Below are 22,512 nucleotides of genomic sequence, written 5' to 3'. Positions count from 1 at the left end.
TATGTAATTTCTGTTCACATGGTTCCAGTTAAAGGTGAATACAGTTGATCTCTTAACACTGCCTCACCCAGCAGCTGGAACTTTTCTTTATTGGTCTCTCAGCTCTTGGCTCTGCATCACAGCCATAAACACAAACACATCTGTTAATATTCGTCGTGCATTTTATACACTTCTATGCGACAGACCACCTTGTTGATCGGTTTGATTTGGTACTTCAAAATCTTTTTCAGGAGTATTTTTTAAAATGTAAGAAGTTGTACCTTTATCTGGATTATATACACAATATAACAAAACCTAGACGGCTTTGTTCTATACATGCTATCATGTCTGTTATATAACATCCTATTTTCTCAGTTTCACTGAAGTTGAGTTGAGTTGTGAACAAGTGATATCACCACTTCACTTGAATTTAGTGACATCACGGTGAAAGTATTTGTTGGCAGTGTACTTGCTAAACAGGGCGGATGTTATGGACTATGATTCACTGGGCTGCACATTTCTCTGCAGCTCTTCTCTTGAAGAATACTATCTCGCCCATTTATTAGAAAATCATGTAGGAAAGTTTGTGCCCTCTCGTGCCGAAAAAGGACTTGGATAGAACTGAAAAATGCTCATGGATCATAAATTCTCAACCGGTGAGTTCCTCTGTTTTTCAACGGTCTGATACACTCTTTGCAAAAACATGATGTAAGCGCTTTGCTTTGATTTAACTCGGCATCATATTTTTCAGTAATCACCACGGAGTCATAGCATGAAACTGATGACACCATTAAAATAATTTAATCAGATTATTGCTGATGGTGTGCATGTACTCCGCCACCACTCAACATTTCAGTCTCTTTGGCAGATTTAATGTTTTTGTTCAAACATATTTGAATCATCTGATTGTGACTAACTCACAAAACTAAAACACATTTATTGTTGCAAACAATTACTTTTTCTCATCTTGTCGTGGCTTTCTAGTGACCATCACGCTCCAGATGTGTGTGATGTTGTGTCAGCTGTCAGTTGTCTTCTCTCAATCCACATATTTCTCGCCCAAGCGAGGTCGCAACATCACTATCCACTCCTCACAGCTGGTGTGTAGTCTGCCAGGTCCAGCAGGGCCGGCCGGGAACTCCGGAGCTCCTGGATCACTAGGGGCCATGGGCCCCATGGGGGCCCCAGGGAAAGATGGCCCCGACGGGAAGGATGGAGAGAAGGGACTAAAGGGAGCTGGAGGTAGTTGTGTGACTCTTCTATTGTAATGCAAACCCTGATGTTCTGTTTGACATTGTGGAGACCCTCTGCCTTCTTGAACAGCTCATACAACATACTTAACACGGTCTTATCAATTTTATGCTGTATGACTCCTCATAGTTGTATGAGAATTGCTTTGAACTGATAACATGTTTTAGAAGTTGCTATGGAGACAAATTAATTCTGTTTGGGCTTTCAGAGACCCCAGCTGTAACACATGGCTAAATAAAATGTATTTAATTATGCTCCATCTATGATTGGTGTTATCAGTACAAATCTCAAATCCGATATCTATTAATATTAATATTTGGATTGCTATTTTAGAAGCGTTTGTTAATAGGACGTCTAACGGCGAGTACTTAACCTCTCTGGTGACCCCAACGTTAAGTTACGTCACAATGTAGTATAACATACGTAGCCTACTCTACATTTCTTTGGAAGTAAATGACTTTTTGCTCAATAAATAATATACTTTAACGCATCCCCATATAATATTTACAACTCAAAATGTATATACACACAAACACACACACATAGATAGAGAGGCTCGTGACAGAGACGTAAACATTAATGGCGCCCTCCTCTGAGCTGCAGCGTTAGCTCGCCGTTCTTTTAATCCATCCATGTCTAGCTCAGGAGAGTCTCTTTTCTTCTGCGCGGTGCTATGGTTGGCGGGTGTAGTTCGGTAGAAAGAAAATAGTTCCTATGAAACTGCGCACAACGAGATCTGTTGATTATCTTGAGAAACAGGGTCATGATTCCTGAAAAGAGACTTTGCTGTTGAGTTTTTTTATGTATTTTTTGCGCTCCACAAGCCGAGTGCCATGTATCTGTAGAGAAGGCAGACAACATTATCTCCAACACTCGTCAAATCACACCAACACAATCTAGACTGATAAAAAGCACTACAGATAGGAGTACAAATATGTATGCTATTTTTAATTTGGGGTGAACTGTCCCTTTAAGGAAGAACAGCCAAAGTCACCAAAACAAAAGTGACACACACCAGTGCACATAATTAAAGGCATTTAATTAAAAAATGATAAACGGTGTTGTATAAAATCAGATTATGGAGATCTTCTGAGCTTTTGTTTTGAATAGCAGTGCTCATTTAGCTAAACTGTAAAATTACAAGCATTCTGTCATCATTCTGTCATCATTCTGTCAGGTGATCCAGGGAGAACAGGGAACCCAGGAAAGCCAGGTGTGAAAGGGCGTGAAGGTGTCATCGGCAAGGCTGGACCTCGAGGATTGAAGGGGCCACGAGGAACACCGGGTGTATTTGGAAAACGAGGACAAAAGGGAGAGCTGGGGGACATGGGCCAGCAAGGAGCTCCAGGAGGATGTAATTGTGGCCATGCGGCCCGATCAGCCTTCTCTGTGGCAGTGACAAAGAGCTACCCTAAAGAGCTATTGCCCATCCGCTTCAGCCGGATTCTGCTGAATGAGGGGGATCACTACAACTCTAGCAGTGGGAAGTTTGTCTGTGCTGTCCCCGGGGTCTATTACTTCACATATGATATAACTCTGGCAAATAAGCACCTGGCCATCGGGCTTGTCCACAACGGACAGTACAAGATCAAGACATTTGATGCAAACACAGGAAACCATGATGTGGCTTCTGGTTCTACTGTCCTCCACCTGCAGCAGTCAGACCAGGTGTGGCTGCAGATCTTCTACTCCGAGCAGAACGGACTCTTCTTTGATCCTTTCTGGACAGACAGCACCTTCACAGGCTTTCTTATCTATGCTGACCAGGAATATCTCAATGAGGCTGATAGAAAAGCGAATGCTCAGGATGATAGTTAACCTTTTTTTAATTGAAAAAAAAAGGTTTTATTTCATATTACAATGTTATGGAAATTTGAAAAGATTGCTCTACAATCAGTGAATGTCAGTTGTTTAACAAGTTTGGACACCAGGGGGCACACAAGGAAAGAAAAGTCAACCACAGTAGGGGAAGCACTTTATCTGCAGTATCATTCATGGTGATATATTTTTTTTTTCTCCAATAATAATCATTTTCCTTACTATTGTTCGTTTATATATATTTTACAAGAGCTGCAAGGTTCCCACCATTTTTTGTTCTCTATTAATAGAACGTGGCCTCAAACTTTCTTCTGAAATGTAGTTTATTGAATACACAAAGACAACATACAATTGGAAGTGAAATTCAACCACTATTGCTATATTACTTTTGCAGTATAATGTATTCCTGAGCACATACACATGTGTGTGTGCAATTTCATGGCCTATTAAATAAACCAATAAACTGCCAGTTTCACAAGTGAACATCAAATACTGGATACTGTAATTTCAAAAAAAATAAAATATTTATATATATATATATATTTATATATATATATATATATATATATATATATATTTATATATATATATAAATATATATATATATTTATATATATATAAATATATATAAATATTTATATATATATATATATATATAATATATATATATATATATATAAATATATATAAATATATATATAAAAAATATATATATATAAATATATATATATATAAATATATATATATATATATATATATATATATATATAAATATAAATATATATATCATTTGGATAATTTTTTATCTACGACTTTTCATTCTATTCGTTGATGTTACTTGATGTCTTTGCATTTAGCATTGTAGCCTCGTTACAAAAAAATAAAATCAAACGTTTCTACAGAAGCTTGGTTCTAATGAAAAGTGCATTATAAATAAGCTAATACCAAAGTGATAACATTAATAATAACAACTAAATGAGTAAATAATAATAATAATAATAATAATAATAATAATAATAATAATAATAATAATAATAATAATATGCCTAATAATAATATGAGTGTGAATAGTAAATAAAGAAAATATAATTCACACGTACTATAAAATGAAATGTTTTGTGATCATGTGTGGTTGTTTGTAGTTTTGACAATGACCTCTAAAGGACTACAACTCCCAGGCAGGAGGAGGGCACTTCACGTCGAACGCACGAGCCCTCACCGCAACAGCAGCAGCTGGTGCAGCCGAGGACGTTACTTTGTTACAGCGGATCTACCGGAGAGAAAACGGCGGAGCAAGACCTCACGGAAAAGTGTAAACAGTTAGGGGAAAACGGCGCAACCAAACGCCTGTTGCCGGGATTTGGCGGTGGCAGCTGTTTTATGAACTTGCCAGCGGATTTGAACGTTATCTTTTGGCCGAAAAAATAGGTCTTTCTCAAAGTTGAGCCGAAGAGGAGTTCTCTGGTTCAGGATGTCGGACTGAGACAAAGGGGTCTGGGGGGCATTCCCGTCGTAGCGGTGAGTGGCACACGTAATAACCACCGAGATGAAAAGTTTACCAGGTTACTGCCGTGTTGGAGTAATGAGCTGTGTTTGAGTCGAGGTGTTTAGTTTAATCGCAGTGTGTTGTTTTTTTAAACGAGCCGAGTATTTGTGAGCTCGCTGGGCAGTTAACTTGTGTAGCCTCACTGTTTGGCCGCTGTCTCGTGGTGCTCGTGGTGTTTGAACGATAACCGTAGTGTGAGATGTGTTCTTTTTTTGTTGTTGGAAGTGAACAACCGTGTGAAAAATGACATTAGCGAAAGGCTGCTTTGATTCATTTGACCTACAGCGTGGTCGAGCGGGCATTTAACTGAGCCATTTAAATTCCCGAGCAGAGAAAATGGCCTAGGGAAAGAGACCTCTGCTGTGGGATTAGCAAGATGTTCAAAAACTTTATCAAAAAGATTGTATTTGTCAACAAATTACACATTTTGGAATCTCCTTGTTTTTAGTTGTCGGTACAAACACACTCATCTAGTTAATCCTCATCATATAATCCATTTTAATGAGATAATTTGTAGAATAACTTTAATCAAACTTCACCCTCTCTTGTATCGGATGATTTTCTCAGTAAATATACAGTTTGAAATCTATATATTTTCCAGTTATTGTCGCCACTCTCAGCACAACACTCTACTTCTCAAAGTGAATTTTATTTAATTGTGGACACGTGTGTCTCAGCAGGTAAAACTTGATTCTTGAAGTCTCCTCTGGATGGGAAAGATGGAGAGAGAGTTGCAATGGTGGAAAGGACAGCTAGCTGCAGATATCCATCAATCGCTCCGCATCAAGGTGAGTCTATTATTATTATCATCATCATTATTGAGCACTGTTTTATTTTTTATGGGAATTTGTTGTTTTGTTGACAGTAGGAGCTTAAACCGGTTTTGATTGTGACTGTTTAACAAAGCTAACCATTTATGAAAATCACGAGCACCATTAAGTCTGTCTTAGCTTTTTCATTCTCAACAACCTGAGAATAACAGTGTGTTGCACTGTATATTATGATTAAAACAATAGACAATAGGTAACTAAACGATTAACCAATTCAATTAGCAACAGTTTTGATAACAGATTAATCGTCTAAGTACAACATTCAATGCTCCAGTCTTCTCAATTGTGAATGTTTCTATTTTTCTCTATCCTATCGGAACAAATTGATTATCTTTGGGTTTTTGACTATTGCTCAGACAAAAACAATACATTTAGTCACAATATAGTTTGTGATAGACATTTTGACAATTTTGTAGTATTTTGAAGACCAAACGATTATTCCATTAATCAAGAATATAATTAGATTAGTCAATAAGGAAGATAAGTATTAGTTGCATTGTTTTTGATTGAAAGAAAGTGGTGAGAAATTGTATGTTTAACTAGTTTCAGATATTTCTGTGATTAAATGAATTAATTGAGAAAAATACGTTTGTCGATAATGAAAATAATAATAATTTGCAGCCCTACAATACGATGGCCTGAACCAACAGGCCTGTGTTGATATTCCACAGTAGCATCTTAGCATATTATAAACCGCGCAATGTATTGAAAGTTTGAAAGAAAATATAATTACATGGGCCTGCTGTCTATTTAAACATGGTCTAAATTAGATTACACGGAGCAGTTAAGGCTCATTAATTGAAAATGTCTTAATTAACCTCGAAGCGTGATCATATTTCTTCACATGTGTCACTTTAATGGAGACATCTGTCACTCGACTGGCATCTTCGGGCTGTGACGCTTCTGCCAGCCTCAAGCTGAGGCAGATGAATACAGATCAGGTTTTAGATATCAGGTGTCTGAACTTCCCAGAGATTGTATTTATGTGTCAGACTGTAGTGCATATATATATATATATATATATATATATATATATATATATATATATATATATATATATATATATATATATATATAATGATTCATTAATTTATACACAGTTTACTCATGCTGGGCAGCATCTGACTCAGAGTGAGACATCAATTAGACTGAAAATCTGCACACAGAGCTGGAAACTAAACAACACACCCACTCTTTTCTCATACTGCAATGAGGGAGAGATAGTAAGTCTAATGTTAGGTTTGATTACCCTATATCAGCATTTTGGTGAAATGCCAAACGACAGGCTCACCACAGTATATACTGTATATGCTGCACAGTTGCGCATGGTGAATTGAGAAATGCTTGAGAGTTAATTTGCTTTACTTAGGCACCTGTGGCAGACAACATGACAAATTGTCTGTGTTTTAACTCACAGTAAGTCTGTCAGACCATTTAAGTTCAGCCTTTTTTCCCAGCTTCTCTATCTTTTGACTGTAACTCTCAATTAGAGCTGCAACTAACAAATATAATTATTTTATTCAATTGACAAGTAAATATTGCTTAACATTAGCTTGTTTCTGCTTCTCAAAATGTGAAGATCTGCTGCATTTCTCTCATGTACATGACTGTAAATTGAATATGTTCGGGTGTTGGTCTATTGGTTGGACAAAAAACGTTGTCCTGCTACTTATTATTTTCATTACTGATTATCTTCTGGTGAGAACATCATGTGTTGTTCTGCTGTAGGTTATTATAATGTCATTTGAAGAATAGCTGGGAATTTTCACAAATGAAAACCTGAAGTCTTTAAATGTTTGGCATTTTTGTTTGGAAAATGATTATTTGGTTATCAAAATAGTTTGCAGATTAGTTTTCTTTTGAATCTCTATCGCTGCAGCTTTATATTATAAAATGTAAATATCTTTCAGTTTTAAAAAAAATTATTATTATTATAATATAGCTGAATTGATCAGATTGCTTTAAATAAAATGCTCAAATAAGTGTTCAAAAACTTTTGTTGACTGATTGTAATCAGACGGGGCTAAACTAAGAGAACAGTAACATTTGTAATAAAAAGGAATAGTGAAATGAGTATCAGAGCTGTGTGTAAAAAGGCATTCACACAGTGTTCAGATTTCCTGCATGGCGCCTGCTCCCCCACCGTCTCATCTAGCCTTAATGACGTTTGCTGCAGTGGTAATGCCCTGATGTGGGAGATAGCTGTGGTGTATAGCATGTGGCAAATTATCAGACATGCAAATCAGGCGGAGGCAGCTGTGGAATCCTTAATTATGGTGCGGGTCCCTCACAAAGGCACCTTCTCCACCCCACACAGACCCCCCTGGAGCCCCTCCAGACTCCAGCAGCCCCCCACCCTTCATATCCACCCCCATTCTCCTGCTGCCCTTGTACCCCCAGACAGACAGATGGACCAGAGGCTGAAGCAGTGGGAGGAGAGGAGAGTTTTGGGAGTATTGGGTGGTATGGTTGGTTGTGGCACCGGCCCGGGGGTGGAGTGGCTATATGTGGATTTGGGAGGGGGTACTTTGAAGTGTTAGTATGAGGATCATTGTTGTTTTAGTTCAGCTTAAAATAATTACATGACATTTTTGTGTAAATCTGACAGTGTTGGTACATTTTGCCCTCTCAGCAAATTGTATTATTTTAAATATTGACTTTAGTTCAAGTTCCTTTGAGAAATATAAGCTTTAAAGCTACATTGGGACTGTTTGTGCCAGCCTTAAGTCAGGGATGTTCCTAAACAACAGACCTGACATGATGGGGATGTTTTTTGTATTTCTCCTCTGATACTTGGGTTCAAACAGTGAGGGGTCCTAAAGAGATTATTCTACCAATCCTCAATCTCTTATTAAATCCAAATCAAAAGCCCTTGTTTTTACTAGAGCAAAAAATATTTTTGAAAACAATTTAATGTTTTGATATAAGCAGCTTAAATACAGAGAAAGTATGTGCTGTGAGTTTGTACATACAGTACTAAATGTTTATTGTTTCTTACTCTGAGGCAGATTTTGAAACTGGAGCCTTTTGCTGATTGTAAAAGGCTCCGAGAAGATACCCGAGGCTGATGCAATGCTAATGCCCCCGAGTATTTTCCTTCCACTTTGAAACACATGCAGCTAATTGAACATGAATGGGAGATATGGGTGGGGATATGGGTGAAACCTAATCCTATCTACTCTTCAACCTCTACTGGAGGAACCATGCCCCCCTCCCTCAGCCCAATGCTCTGAGACCCCTGCAATGACCCAAATTAGCTCCTCTTCTCTGCAGCAATGGTGAATTGAATGAAATTGAAATGAGGCTGAAGCATAATCAAGAATTTCTGACGGTAAATGGAGTTTTATTCTTTGAGTATTTTAGACACAGCAACTCTCCTGGCAGCCGTTAAACCCAGTCAGCAGGGGACATGCATGGCTCACTATTATGCATATTTTTTTACAACCCCCGTGCCGCTCCACAACTTCCTCCTGCCCACCCTGCTCCTCTCACCCCCCATCGTTTGCGTCCCCCTTAATCTCTCTTTTTCTTCTTCTACAGGAGCTGAAGCTACCGGTCTACCGAGCCCACTCTCCACAGATTGGTATGCGGCGGTACTTTGCAGACTTGTTGGCCATCCTGAGTAATCGCTACCAGCTATGTCCTACAGCGCGACACCTAGCCGTCTACCTGCTGGACTTGTTCATGGACCACTACGATGTGGCGGTCAAGCAGCTCTATGTCATCGCCCTCTCTTGTTTGCTCCTAGCTAGTAAGTACATGTTCAACCTCCTACCTTGTCCCCTTAAGCTATCTAAATAGTTTTTTACACAAGAATAAAAAAGAGAGTTAGTCTTTAAATAATAATAAGGCTCAGACATGCGTTTTAAATTGATGTACTAGAAACTTTATTGCTTATTTATTGAACCTAAATCTACTTCAGAGGTAACTTTTACTAAGAATAGGTTTTGCGTTTAATCTGGAAAAACATTGTATGTTCATCGTTTCTGTAATTGCAGAAGAGCGCCATTGTAAATGTAGATTGCACATGGTGAAACACTTCCTGCATCAAGGCTAATTTGAGTTATGCTCAAGAGAGCATGGTGATATTTCTTCTTCCAGCTCCACTTTTCAAACTGATCTGATGGCCTGTGTCGCCAGTTTACTGTAGCTTGGTTTGAAACCAACAAAACAAGGTTTCCATTGTGGTGTGGTGAGTGTACCATTGTTTTAGGACAAACTGTTGACGATTATGCTCGTGTCTGCAGAACTTCTTATATGTTTTTGATCCTGACTGCAATAACATGTCTGGGGCGGCTGCTCTTACTTTAGTTGCTTCCAGTCAGTTTGAGATGATCTAGTATCACACCTGCCAAAGTCACAATGTCCTCTAATCAAAGGTGTGATTTCTTTCATCCCGTGGTCATTGAAAACATGTGATTTGTTGTAGAGGACAGCCTATTCACAATCTTCATACAAATGCATTTTGTCTTCAGGTTAATTCTCTAATGGCACTTTGTTTAAGCCTATGTTTTCATACCTTTACAGATAATTATTAATTGTTAGCAACAATTAACTGATCCTACTAACAACTATTTCCTGTGTAGCCAAAGCCTAATTTAGCTTATTCCTCTGTGCCATGCAGCTCCATTGTTGTCCAAGAAACTATGAAAAACACATGATGGTGTCGCACCATTTTACTGGATGAACATGGGCTCTGAGTTTATTTTGACTTAATCACACATAGACTGTATTGCTGCCATAAATGCTGACCTGAGCACCAAATGTGTATTAATCCAAGGCTTGTTCCAGATAAATGCACCATTTCCTCCTGTTTAAGTGATGTTTGTTAAAATCTACAGTGGCCAGTGGTTTTAGGAATTTTAGCTTTAAAAATAATAATATTAAACATATTTTTAAGATTTACACCTTCAGTATTAACTAAAGGCTTGGAGTTGACATACTTACTTGATGATTGCACTGTGCAGATTTAAAACAATCAAGTTAAGGCTTTGGGTTTAAATTCCTGAATATCTCTTCTTCCCTGGACTGATGACTGGTAGATGTTAGCCTTTGCTTGCTGTTGCTTATTTTCTCAAGCTGCCAGTGTTTCTACAGAAGTGATGATAACTATTTGCCAACATGAATCTCTGCTGTGAAATTTAAAATTGTGTGTTTCGTGTAAAGCAGGTATGTTAATGATTCTTCCCCTGCTGATGCATGGTTCAGGTTGTGTGGTAGTTATTAGTGTCTCTGTGTCTGTCTCGTGATTAACAGACTGTGAGGTTTTCTGTACATCAGTGCAGCCCTTGGTATCATGGGTAATTAAGCTAATGATGCTGTCAAAGTGGGAGTCTGGAGTAGGGCTCGCTCACTTGGGGGTGTGTGTGTGTGTGTGTGTGTGTGGTCGCGCACAGGCCATCTTTGCAATCAGAGTAGTCTCTGTGGTGGGATGAATTTGAATATGTGACTTGAAAGAGGTTTTATTTAAAAGCAATCTCATGAGAATCCAATAATAGCTTTGAGAGTTTGCTCTTGGAGTTATATAAATATTATCAAGCCAACCTGGACAGAGGTGCTTCTTCTATTCTGTAATAGATTAATCTGGTTTGCTATTGAATCTTTTGAATGTGGCTCTCAGTCAGTCAGGCTCTCTTCTCTCTGCTCTCCTGCCTCTGACTCCTCCAAGACTCTAGGGAGTCTCAGCCATGATTGATGAAGGCTTGAAAGGGCTTTTGATTCAAAGTTGTCTTGTTTTTTTCTGTCCTGAGGTGCTTTGGAATCTGGCCTAGTTATTGAACGGCCTCCCCAGGTCCCACTGCCTGCCTTTGACAGGCACTTACATTGTCTTTCTTTTAAAATGTTCTGTCTTCCGCACTCTGTTAATTAATTGCTACCTCTTTTATGCCTCTCAGCAGTCAAGCTTAATCCTGTTACTCTGTGGTGTGTGTGTGTGTGAATGCTTGTGTGTGGATGTGTTTGTTCATGGATGAGCTCTTCTTCATTTGCAGAAGTGAGATTATGGTCAGTTTTTTTGTGTTATTGACTGTTGGTAGCCTATTTAGAGACCTCACTTCATTCCAGAGAATCCAATTACTCCAATAAACCAAAATCCTGGGGAATTTAATGTCAATTTCAGTGAAGACTATTTGTGTATACGCTGCATATTTCCATTTAAAAATCAGTCTACATCCCCTAACTTAAGTTTCTATTGTGCTACATTCCATGAAGTCCTGCAGTGATCACATCAGTCTTCCTGGCAGATCTCGGTCCCTGAAGTCAGAGCTCTGCATACTGAAGCTATTTGTTATGGTAAATGACATTAAGGACGTGCCTCTGCTGCCAGCTAGTATACATTGGTACAATGTTTTACTCTCTATTTATATATTTTGTTAAGTTTGGTGTTTGGCTCTTGATTATAATCATTGGATGCTTGGTGTATTTATGCAGCAAGTTATTATTGAAACTGGATTTAATCTAATTTGTTCTGTGAACCTCATTCAATGAAGGGTCTCTAAACAAAACAAAAAAAGAGCATCCCGTGGAACGCACCAGAAGCTCAGTCATATTGACTACACAGCGCACTTAGACAGGCCTCGGAGCCCGGGGGTGTGGAGGGACTGTGTGCTGAGGGGCACCTGCCATATGCTCTCCGAGTCAGGCCTCAAACAAAAGCCCGTCAATGCAAGCAGGACAGCAAGCCAGGCAGCCAGACCCTTCCCAGAGAGGGGGGAGGGGAGCAGAGGCTGAGGCGTGGATGTTGTTGCGTGTGCAGGCGCATGTGTGCATGGAGGATATTTGCTGTAAGCTAACATTGCTAAATGTTAAGCTGTCGCTGTCGCAACCTTGATGAAGCTATGATTTTTTTTTTTGCAATCATCTAATTAAGAGCCACATTGAAGTTTTATCCATTAGAGAATTTCCCCTCTAAAGGCTACTGCTTTACTGCCACATAACCATTCAACCGCCAGTCGGCTCTGGTGGTGTCCTTTTACCTTTTGGCTGCTGGCTCTGTTTCCTTTTCGTTCTCTCACCTTGTCAGGGACAGGCAGAGAGAGCCAGCCCTGGGACAGGGCGGCCAGTAAAAGCAGCCCCACATCCCTGGGGGGTTGGGAAACGAGTGGAGCAGTACTTCAAAGGCAGGTTGGCTGCTGATGTTAAACAGGGTAGAAAGGGAGGGAGAGGTGGTGGCCTGCAAAATGGGACATGTTAGAACTGAACCACTCAGCAGGGTGCCCTGAAATGTAGATTAATAGGGAAGTCACTTCCCCCTTTATCCCCCTCTCAGAGGCTTGACAATAATTCCGATTGAACTGTTGTCATGTGGTGCTCTAATAATTAAAGAAATGATGTAAAGATGTACAGATGGGTTTGAAAAAGTTAATATTATTCATTACAATCAAATGCACCAGTTCACCTTTGTGTTCATCTGAGCGCTTGTGTGTCATTGTAATCCACACTATATTACAAATGTTAAAATTAAGTCGTATTTCATGTTTAGTTGTGTAATGCCTGAGGCTCTGTTTGCCCACACACTCCCTGTGTAAGCCCTCATCTCCATCTACAGCAAGGCGCTTTACACCCCCAGTTGATGGATACACCCAAAACACACCACACATACTCACACAAGCAAACATACACAGGGCTGGGTTTCTAATATTCTCCTGGGTCACCCAGGCATGAACATCAGGGGTCAAGGGTCACCCCAGGCCTACATTGTGTGAGCTCCCGGGGCCAGGGGTGGCAACATGGAGATTATGTGATAGATCTGTGACCAATTTCACAGTCCCAATGAAAGATGAACCAGTAAATAAAAGGGTTTTAAACCGCAAAGGAAATTCCTTCTCTTGACAGTCAAGTCAAGGAGAAAAAGAAGTTTAGAATGAGGAAAACAAAAGTTTTTTTTATTCTTTAGGAAAATGATAAGTATCCACATCAAATGATAACAGAAAGTAACATGAAAAACAGTTTTTTATTTTATTTTCACATATAGAATTAATTTGTAGCTCAGCTACAATGTCCCCCCTCATGAGTCTTGTATGATGGCAATTTTTCTTCCAGTTGTGCTTCTTGTAGCCTCACGATGTGTCAGTTTTTCCATTAATAAGAAATGTTCTTCAACAATTACTAGCCTCTGGTCCTGTGTTGCTAATCAATGCTTTGTGGAAGCCTAACATTTATTGTGGTCACCATACATTTCTTTTAGAGGAACTTAACTATTTTGAGGGGTGATCAAAATGGACTAGAATTACATGTCTGCAAAATAAAGAGCAACAGAAACGGAGGCCTTTGTCTGTGAGAAGACGGCTCTTAGGTTTCCTAACAGCCCCTATCACTCTAAACCTCTCCCCACCCCCACCTCCTCCTCAAACAGCACACCTGGGAGGGACCCTTACCTTTCCCTAACCCCTAACTTCTGCCTGTTTACTTGACCTTTTCTCATCTTCACCACCACCTGCGGGTGGCTTGAGAAAGGATAGGTGTCCAGTAGTTGCAGTGTATGGAAAAGTAGTTGGTGGAGGAATAGGAAGGCTGTTTGTTTTTCCTTCATCAGTGTCTCTTTCCTGCTCGCTTACTTAAGATAGGATCATTTAGCCGCCTGCATTCCAGGTAGGCTGTACTCACAGGAGAGGAATGCACCGTCTCTCTGAGGCCATATTCACACTGACATCAGTAAAAACCAGAACAAGGGGCTGCATTCGTGTTGTTGCTACGTGTCAGTGGAAAGATGACGTGCAAACCAGGAAGTTCAGTTTAATAGCATATAAAACCTTGATTCACTGAATGACTGTTTAAATGTGTTTTGAGATGAGATTGTACAACTTGTAAAATGGCACAATACTACATGGAATATGTGCACTTTCATGTTTTTGATTGATCACTATTGAAAACGATCAAGAATTAAAATAATTTAAATCTTGGTAAGATTCTAAATCTTGTTTCCGTATTCCTAAATTTCCCTCGGGATGAATACAGTGTGTGTCTGTCTGTCTGTCTGGGGAACAATGACTCAATCAAATCTGAAAACTAGAAGGGCACATGGCAAACACAGACCTTTCCTTAGGTAAAAAATAATGCATGTATTCACCCTGTCATGCAACATTTAATGGGTTCTTCCTTGGCCCATGTTACACCCTTGCAACAGTTTCATGAAAATAGGTCCCGTTGTTCCATAATCCTGCAAAAGAGCAGACAAACAAACCATCAAACCAAACCAAAATATAACCTCCTTGACGGAGATAATAATTGGCAGGTCCATGCATGATGTATATAATAGTTGGTTTCAGTTGCACTTTTATGTAACGTTGGGTTGTGCTGCAGATAAAGTAGAGCCAGAATCAAGTTTTGTGCCCTACTATCCAGTGATATATATTTTTGTTGTTGTTGTTGCTGGCTGCCTACTGTGCCAACTCATTGAAATAATTGAGGTCCAATGTTTTGTCATACAGGCTGTGATGCACACATGAGTCAGTTGTTTTTACAGCAAGTCAAACCAGGTGTGGCTCTAATCATACTCTACTTCTGTAGGTTCAACTGAAGTTGCTTTGTTTTTTAGTTTTCAATGGTATTTGGGCATTGCGTGTCTTGTGTTTCTGGTCACCCACTGTAGTTAACCAAAGGAGTAATCACAGATCACAGTGAGGAGATTGACTTGCACGGTGTCTCTCTTAAGATCAAAGAGGCTGGTGTTGTGTGGAGATTGGGGGCATTGATGGCGTTTTATGGCAGCGTCTGTGTGGACATAGCAGTCTAGCAGCAGACAGATCCAGAGGATATGAGGGTGAGAGAATGGGGCAAGCGTGGACGAGGCTGTGGAACGAGCCCTGGTGGGTGTAATCAGCCCTGTTTCACAGTGCTTCCTGTTCTGGTGGAGAGAACCCATTATTGCCTCTCTGCTAATTACTCCTCTGGCCGGTTAGGCTGCAGATCCCCCACACCCCTCCCCTCATGCCCTCTCAACCTTTCCCTCTCTCTTCCTCTCTCCTGCCCTGCTTAATGGTGGGTCGCAACATCAGTGGTAAAACTCGCACTCTGTAGGAAGACGCCCCACTCACTGAGACATAAAGAGGTAAATGAGGTCCATTAAAGACACTGCAGACAATTGTTGCTTGGAGTATCCACTTCTAACGACAGCTCAAAAGCCAATAAAGCACTTAATTTTAATGTTTGGTTGCCATGGTTTCAGAGTAGAGGCTAAGATTTGCCAGAACAGAAGTTTAAAAAATAAATGTTTTACTTTCCAACTGCATGCATATTTTGACGAAACCGATGCATAATTTAATAATCCTACCCAGTGGATACAATGCCAAGTAAATCTGCAACAGGGACGAGGTGGCAGCAGGCAGTAGTGTTTTTCATTGTTGCTGTATTTTGTGTGAATTATTCATTCTCCTTTTTCATGTCCGAAAACAAGTATGAAGTGAATACTATCAAGTCCTGCCCTAAAAGTATTTTATCAATAAACTTAACATTCTAACTTTCCGCCTCCAGTGTTTTAAAGTGTTCATTCTCCATAAACACCTCGATCCAATTAAACAAAATCAAGCATTCAAAACAACATTTATATTTTAATCTGAATAAAATAATACAAATCAAAAACAAGCTACATATCCTGTAGTTCCCCTCTCCCATGATCTTATATTTGCATTATTCCTCACTAATGTTTTTTGAACATAAAGATTCCTCTCAGATCATTAATTTGAAGCCAACTAAATATTAGAATTTTAGTGCAATTAGCATTATTGTGTTCTCAAATATTGATATCGGCCTCAAAACCCAGTAACAGCCGTGCTATAATGTTCAATTTCTAAGTTGACAATGATCACCACGTCGCACTACTTAAAGCTTTGTGTAGCTCAGGCACATGCTTCAGAGGGAAGCCTGTATCACAGTAACCTGACACCTCCTCCCCCTCATTCTTTAAGTTTGAGCAGAGGAGGCCTGTTGGACTCTCGGATTAAAGGCAGAGTCACCCCTCTCCATTGGTCACACGGACCCCTGAGGCCTCAGGGCTGTTGCCATGGAAAGGAGGATGATTTGAAGAGCGGGCTCACTGTAATGACACCGCTGCAATGTCTTCAAGGATAGGGAGTGAGTGAGAGGGACAGCATTATCAGGGACCTGGCTAGTTTTTGTTTTTTTCATAGAAAGTGTTAGGCTTTTATAATCCACAGTTAGTGCCCCACAGTCTGTAAGCCTATAGTGATGTTTCCATGTTGGTGTAATAGCATAGCTTTATAGCCAGATGTTCAGTAATAGTCAGCTTAATTGCTAATGCTTAGCAGGCACTTGTTAGGTTTTTTGGAAGCTGGAATAAGGCTCTTAGGGGCTGACCATAACCGCTCCATGTGGCCACATGATGATACTATTCATTGTAATACTGAAAGAAAACAAAGATCTATCATCACCTTACATACCTTGATATAATGACCCTTGAAATAGATACAGGCAGATGTGTAATTTGTCTAATTTAAGTGTGACCTCTGTGGCTATGATTTGCAAAAAAGCCAATAAATTAGCTGCAACTAAAATGTTCATTATCAGTTCATCTATATTTATTGCTTTTTTCTTTATGAATCCAATATTGCATATTGTGTATAAAATGTCATAGTGAAAAGAAACCTTTTCCTTTTTTTTTTTTTTATACGAGCAACAGCACGTTTGGTGTAAATGATAAATTGATTATCAGGATTTTTGCAGACTAATTCTGTTGGTCAATTGTCCGTATTATTTTATGGGTAGTCTATCCTCTCGTCACCTCAAACCGTCGATTTATATTTGAATTGCACTAAACATCGTTCACTGACCTCACTGCATCTCTTCCTTTCTTTCCAGGTAAATTTGAGGAGAAGGAGGACCGGGTTCCCAAACTGGAGCAGTTGAACTCTCTTGGCTTCATGTGCAGCCTGAACCTGGTTCTCAACAAGAAGGATCTGATCAAAATGGAGCTTCTGCTGCTCGAGACCTTTGGCTGGAATCTGTGCATGCCCACACCCGCCCACTTTATTGACTACTACCTCCATGCCTCGGTACAGGAGGGCGACCTATACAACGGCTGGCCCCTCTCCTCCCTCTCCAAGACGAAGGCTTTCATGGACAAATACACTCACTACTTTCTGGAAGTCTCACTGCAAGGTGGGTTTAAGAGGATCAAGGATTTTGCCTTGTTTGTTCCAGTGTTGAATATTCATTTATTAGCTTGTGGTGATCAAATATTTCATGAAAGTCTTGTGTCGGGGTTTTTCTAGACCACGCCTTCCTGAGTTTCCGACCATCCCAGGTTGCTGCTGCGTGTGTGGCAGCATCTCGTATTTGTCTTCAGATTTCCCCAAGCTGGACAACTGCTCTGCATCTACTGACAGGCTACACCTGGGACCATCTCACCCAATGCATTGAGCTCATGCTGCTGTAAGGGACACACGCACGCATACACGCATAGACTCACGCATACATGCACAAGAAAGAAAAAGGTCTAATAGAAAGCAAGGCTGGCTTCCGAGCCTCTTGAAGTCTAGTGGGCAACTCAAGCTAGATGACGAGGCCCCATATCTCTTTATTTTTGGTTTCCATGGTTTTGGATAATAAGATTCCTGTTGCTTAAAGCAGTCGAGGCTTACAATGTTTTTTGTATAATCAGGTGAAGCCTGTCCACATAGCTGATAGCCTCATTGATTGTATAATTTAACAGCTGTAATTAAGTTGCTCATGTCTCACACTAATTGTGGAGGAATAAAAAGGGTTGGTACAGACGGATCGCTGCCCTGTTAATGGATTCATCTGACCAGCCATTCTTTCTCGATAGATCTTTTACTCAGGTTTGCAAACACTTTGACAAAACGCTTGACAAAAGAAACATGGCGATGCAGTTTCTGGGCCTTGGACAATAAAGCTTCAAGAAGCCAAGCAAGGACTTGGATTTTTCCCAGTGGGATGTTAGACCTTGTGTATATCAAAATAAATAACACTAAAAGTTACTTTGAGGATAATATAAACAAAGCCTTGATCTTTTCTGGCTGGAGATAATTCACGTCATCTTAATGTCACCAACCAACCTATCTGTCCTTTTCCAAATGCCTTTAACTTTACCACAGGAATAAATAGGAAGCAAACCTGACTGACGTTTAGGCATACTCCTCTTGATGTAGCGTTAGCTAAACGTTAGCTAGCCTTTTGCTAACATTAGCTCACTTTAGCTGGGACTTCATACAATGTATTGAGTCCCTGAAGATTGTGACACTTGTGTAATGTGACTTTACATGGTAATGTTAGCTTTTAACAGACATAGCATATCTAAGTAACAGGAAAGGGGACAGTTGACTGAGGTTCTGCGTCGAGCTTGTTCAACGGTTTTTCAGAGCACAGAGCAAAAAGGGGCGGGACTTAGGACTTCATATTTTTTCGGTAATTTCCTCATCTTTTTTATGTGTACTTTTCCTTTCCACAGTGCTCATGACAACGACGTTAAGGAGGCCAACAAGAGCAAATCCACTCCTCCTCACCGGCCCTCCTCTCTGCAGTCTCAGCCCCAGACATCTCACCTCTCTCCAATGTCAGCCATCCAGAGACCAGCCTCTTCCTCCTCCTCCACCTCCTCCACACCACAGCTGCTCTTTCAGCCGGACGGCTTCCCACACATTTCCCAGCATTCCCCGTCCCTGTCCCAGCTGCACGTGCTAGCTGACTCCCAGGCTTTGGGGCCTGTGGTGAACATGTCTCAGGACTTCCTTCAGAGCCACAGGATGGGTCTCCTAACCGGGGCTCCTTCCATGGCTCCTGGGGGTGGGTTTCCCTCATACCCAAGCCTGACCTCAGGTCTCCAGCCGGGGGCTCGTGCGCTGCCGCTACAGGGCCCCATTTCTGTGCAGATGGCCCTCGCTGGAGAGCCGCGCCACTGTCTGAGTATGGCCTACAGCGGGGGCTACCTGGGGGGTCATCACACTTTCACAGCGGGCTGCTTTGACAGGTGACGCCAGGAGACGGAGAGGGAACACAAACCCATGCGGGAGTGCACTGCTATGTTTCCGAGCCAATTCCCTACCCCAAAATATCCTTTTGCAGACCTCCTCTCTCTCTCCGTCAGCTCCGCAACACCTTCCGCTTGTCCAACCCCCTCTACCCACACACAGAGACGCCTCAAACGCAAGCAGAGGTCCAAAGGCAAGACAGACCCGGTGGAAGTCATCACACTAACGTGACAAAAGCGCCACCACCTTGAAGTAATGAGGCATTGCAAAAATGTTATTGCCATATTCTGAAATGGTTTTATAAATCTGTGTTATTTTGAGACTGTCATCACTGTGAATGAGATGAAAGCAGCAGTGTGATCTAACACCCACCTCATTCAGTGCCTGTTCTCAGTCGTGTGATGACTGAGCCAATTTTAGAAGTGCACAGAACACAAAGTATCTGTGATAAGGATATCTTGCTGCTTGACATAATTTTTTCTTTCTTTTTCTTATCCCAAAAATTGAACATGTTAGCGAAGAAAAATTGGCTGGTGTTTTTTTTCTTCTTGAGTCACCATTTGAGACATAGAAGAAGAAATACAGGCTCTTCGCTGAGTGTCTGCGAACTCCTGTAGTCTCTGTTGGAACTGAAAGGCCCCTCTGGGAAATCCTCACCACATAAGCCCTCGGAGGGGACGAAGAATTCATTGCTTTGAGCGCAGCTGGAGTGCAGTTTAAGTTTTTCTTTACTCTCTGTCCTCGTCGTCTCTTCTCTCCCATCTCCAAAGTCGAGCCTTGTGGCAGAGCCATCACACCCCCGGGTGAAAATGTGTCTCTCTGGCAGCTGCAGGCTTTGTCATACTAAAGTTTTAATTTCAGTGTCTCCGGCACAGCTCAAAGAATTTAACAAACTCATGTGACTGGACCAGCATGGTGAAGGAGACGTGGACGTTGTTAGTGTATTGTACATATGAATTGCTGCTGCCTTCTTATGAACTGTTGGTTCTATGTCTGTGTTAATGACTCCAATGTTTACATGAACCACTAAGTATCAGGGACTTGAACAAGATTACTTGAATATGATGCCATTGAAACATGCCATAGCTTTTATTTATGATGATTATTTCTTTCAATTTAATTTTTGTTTGCTATAGTGTAGCTTTTTTATACCAACTTAGAAACACACCATTGATTGATTATAGTTTTCTTTGTTCATAGAAACTGTTTATTCATGCTCAGGTTTCAAGGCTGAAACTAGCAGTCTTCCTATTATTCTGTGCTATTATGCTTTAAAGTGGATGCTAGTGCAGCATCTGTGGGGGCTGGAATATTCCCCTTCTTCATCACTGGACCATACTCTGCTGACAAGTCAGTAACTGAATGCATGAAGCAGTCTGTTTGCATCGTCGTGGAACAACCTCATAGTCACAGCTTTCACACATCTGTGGGCAGTCGACGGTAATTGCTTCCCAGATTTCTAAAGCTGCAATCCCCAATCTTCCACTTCCTGTTAACGTATAAACACATCCAGACTCCCAGTGTCGGTCACAGGGGTCGCCCACTGGTTACCATGGTGATACCTTAAATGACTATGGACCCCAAGGACTGGGATGTCAGAGACTGAATTAGGAATTAAACAAATTATCTTTTTCATTACTGATGAATCTGCTGATTATTTTCCTCGATATAAGTAAAAATAAAAAAAGACAAAATTGCCAATTATAGTTTCCCACAGCTCAATGTGATGTATTCAAATGGCCTGTTATATTCGACCTGCAGTCCTAAACCCCCCAAAAATAAGTGATTATTACTTACTAAAGAAAAGCATAAAATTCTAGAAACTGGAACCAGATAATTTTTGTGCATTTTTGCTTGAAATTACTTAAAATTATAAAAATTTTATCGATCAACTATTCAATTAATCCTGTAATCCTTGCAGCTCTTCTGTGGACCGCACCTAACTGGGATGATGTTGTCTGAGTTCGGACAGATTTGCTGTGGACATCGGACACCGTACAATGTCGTGCCTTGTCCTCAGCAGTTGCCGTGCTTGAGCTGTGAATCTTATATTCATATTCAGACGTGCATTTCTCAGATGACACTAAATGATACAACTCAATGAAGCTTTCTGAAACTCTAATGATCACAGATCATCAACCCTTTTTACAGCTAGACATCTGTTTTATTCCCATCACTAAGAAGGACATGCTAATGTGCTTCCCAGTGATCTGAACTAAGATACGTTGCCTTTGTTTTAACTTTGTATGTACAGTTTTGTTATATTTTTTACATTCCTTTTTCAGTGTATTTTAGTTAAAGCTTTTTGTGATTCTCCTGATGAATGCCGTTGGTGTGAACTAGATTTTTGATTTTAGAGTTCAACTTGCTCTTTTCCTCATAATTCATGATCAACTTCTCACTGAGGTGTCAAAGGTGCAATATGTTGTTCTGTTTAAACTGACCACAGCCATCACTGTCTCGTGTACACCACTGGTTCATCTTTTGTAACTTATTTTTGATAATTGTGTGATTTGACTTGCTGAAGCTTGATCTCCTCTAGAGGACAGTGGTGTCTGCACACAATGAATATGTTGCATATTGCAGCCACCTCCTTTGAGTGATAGATATTACTGAATGCTTTTGTCTTTTAGCTAGAGATGCATTTTTCCCTCCCGTGAAAGGTGCTGATGTCACTCACACCAAACAACACTTGGCTAATGTGATAGTAATGAAACCACAAACATCACAAACTTCCAATTTATATTTTTGTATTATTTTGTACCAATATGTAGTCTTGGTGTATGTGACACTGAATGATAGAAGGAGTTATTTTATCATCATGTGCCACAGAAAAATAAACACACAAGTGAACGGAGTTTCTGAGGGGTGAGTTTCTTGACCAGAGTGCCTGCAGCTTTTAGGAAAATGACGGTTTCCACTGCATTACTCCAATTGGTTGAAAGACAATGCAGCAGCTCCAGTGATGAGCCTCGCAGGCTTTACACACAATCCTCCAGCTATGTGGTCATGCTGTCAATGCAACACATCAGTCTTTTAAACGGTGTAACACTAAGCCACTAAAGCCAGTGGTGAACTGTAACTAAGTACATTTACTCTGCTCTGTACTTAAAGACCATTTTTACAATTATAGTATTTCCATTTT

The 22,512-nt window shown here is 40.4% G+C and overlaps 2 protein-coding genes across 5 annotated transcripts; both read left to right on the top strand.

Moving 5' to 3' along the window:
* Positions 1-5: 5 nt before the first annotated feature.
* c1qtnf2 (C1q and TNF related 2) lies at positions 6-3,538 on the top strand. Its single transcript, XM_029441901.1, has 3 exons — positions 6-635; positions 964-1,221; positions 2,408-3,538. The coding sequence occupies exons 1-3, from the start codon at positions 608-610 to the stop codon at positions 3,046-3,048; spliced, it is 927 nt and encodes a 308-aa protein (XP_029297761.1). The 5' UTR covers positions 6-607; the 3' UTR covers positions 3,049-3,538.
* Positions 3,539-4,197: 659 nt separating this feature from the next.
* On the top strand, positions 4,198-22,512 carry ccnjl (cyclin J-like). 4 transcript variants are annotated; one of them, XM_029441891.1, is made up of 6 exons: positions 4,198-4,566; positions 5,275-5,382; positions 8,965-9,175; positions 17,239-17,538; positions 17,652-17,811; positions 18,848-22,512. In XM_029441891.1, exons 2-6 carry the CDS (start codon positions 5,305-5,307, stop codon positions 19,368-19,370), a joined length of 1,272 nt encoding a protein of 423 aa, XP_029297751.1. In that variant the 5' UTR covers positions 4,198-4,566; positions 5,275-5,304; the 3' UTR covers positions 19,371-22,512. The 4 variants fall into 4 exon arrangements, with proteins under 4 accessions (XP_029297751.1, XP_029297750.1, XP_029297753.1 ...); XM_029441890.1 differs by having other exon boundaries at positions 5,272-5,382; XM_029441893.1 differs by lacking the exon at positions 4,198-4,566 and adding an exon at positions 4,593-4,610 and having other exon boundaries at positions 5,272-5,382.

This window comes from Cottoperca gobio, chromosome 10 (assembly GCF_900634415.1).
Source record: "Cottoperca gobio chromosome 10, fCotGob3.1, whole genome shotgun sequence".
Lineage (NCBI taxonomy): Eukaryota > Metazoa > Chordata > Actinopteri > Perciformes > Bovichtidae > Cottoperca > Cottoperca gobio.
Note: the sequence above shows the minus strand (reverse complement) of the source record. Positions and strands in the feature narration are given on the sequence as shown.

Bases quoted from the DNA above. Each gene is read 5' to 3' on its own strand.
- ccnjl (XM_029441891.1), top strand. From the start codon at position 5,305: ATGGGAAAGATGGAGAGAGAGTTGCAATGGTGGAAAGGACAGCTAGCT. The intron at 9,176-17,238 runs GTAAGTACATGT...CTTTCTTTCCAG, and splicing joins CTCTTGTTTGCTCCTAGCTA to GTAAATTTGAGGAGAAGGAG. The intron at 17,539-17,651 runs GTGGGTTTAAGA...GGGTTTTTCTAG, and splicing joins TCTGGAAGTCTCACTGCAAG to ACCACGCCTTCCTGAGTTTC.
- c1qtnf2 (XM_029441901.1), top strand. From the start codon at position 608: ATGCTCATGGATCATAAATTCTCAACCG. The intron at 636-963 runs GTGAGTTCCTCT...GTGGCTTTCTAG, and splicing joins GGATCATAAATTCTCAACCG to TGACCATCACGCTCCAGATG. The intron at 1,222-2,407 runs GTAGTTGTGTGA...TCATTCTGTCAG, and splicing joins GGGACTAAAGGGAGCTGGAG to GTGATCCAGGGAGAACAGGG.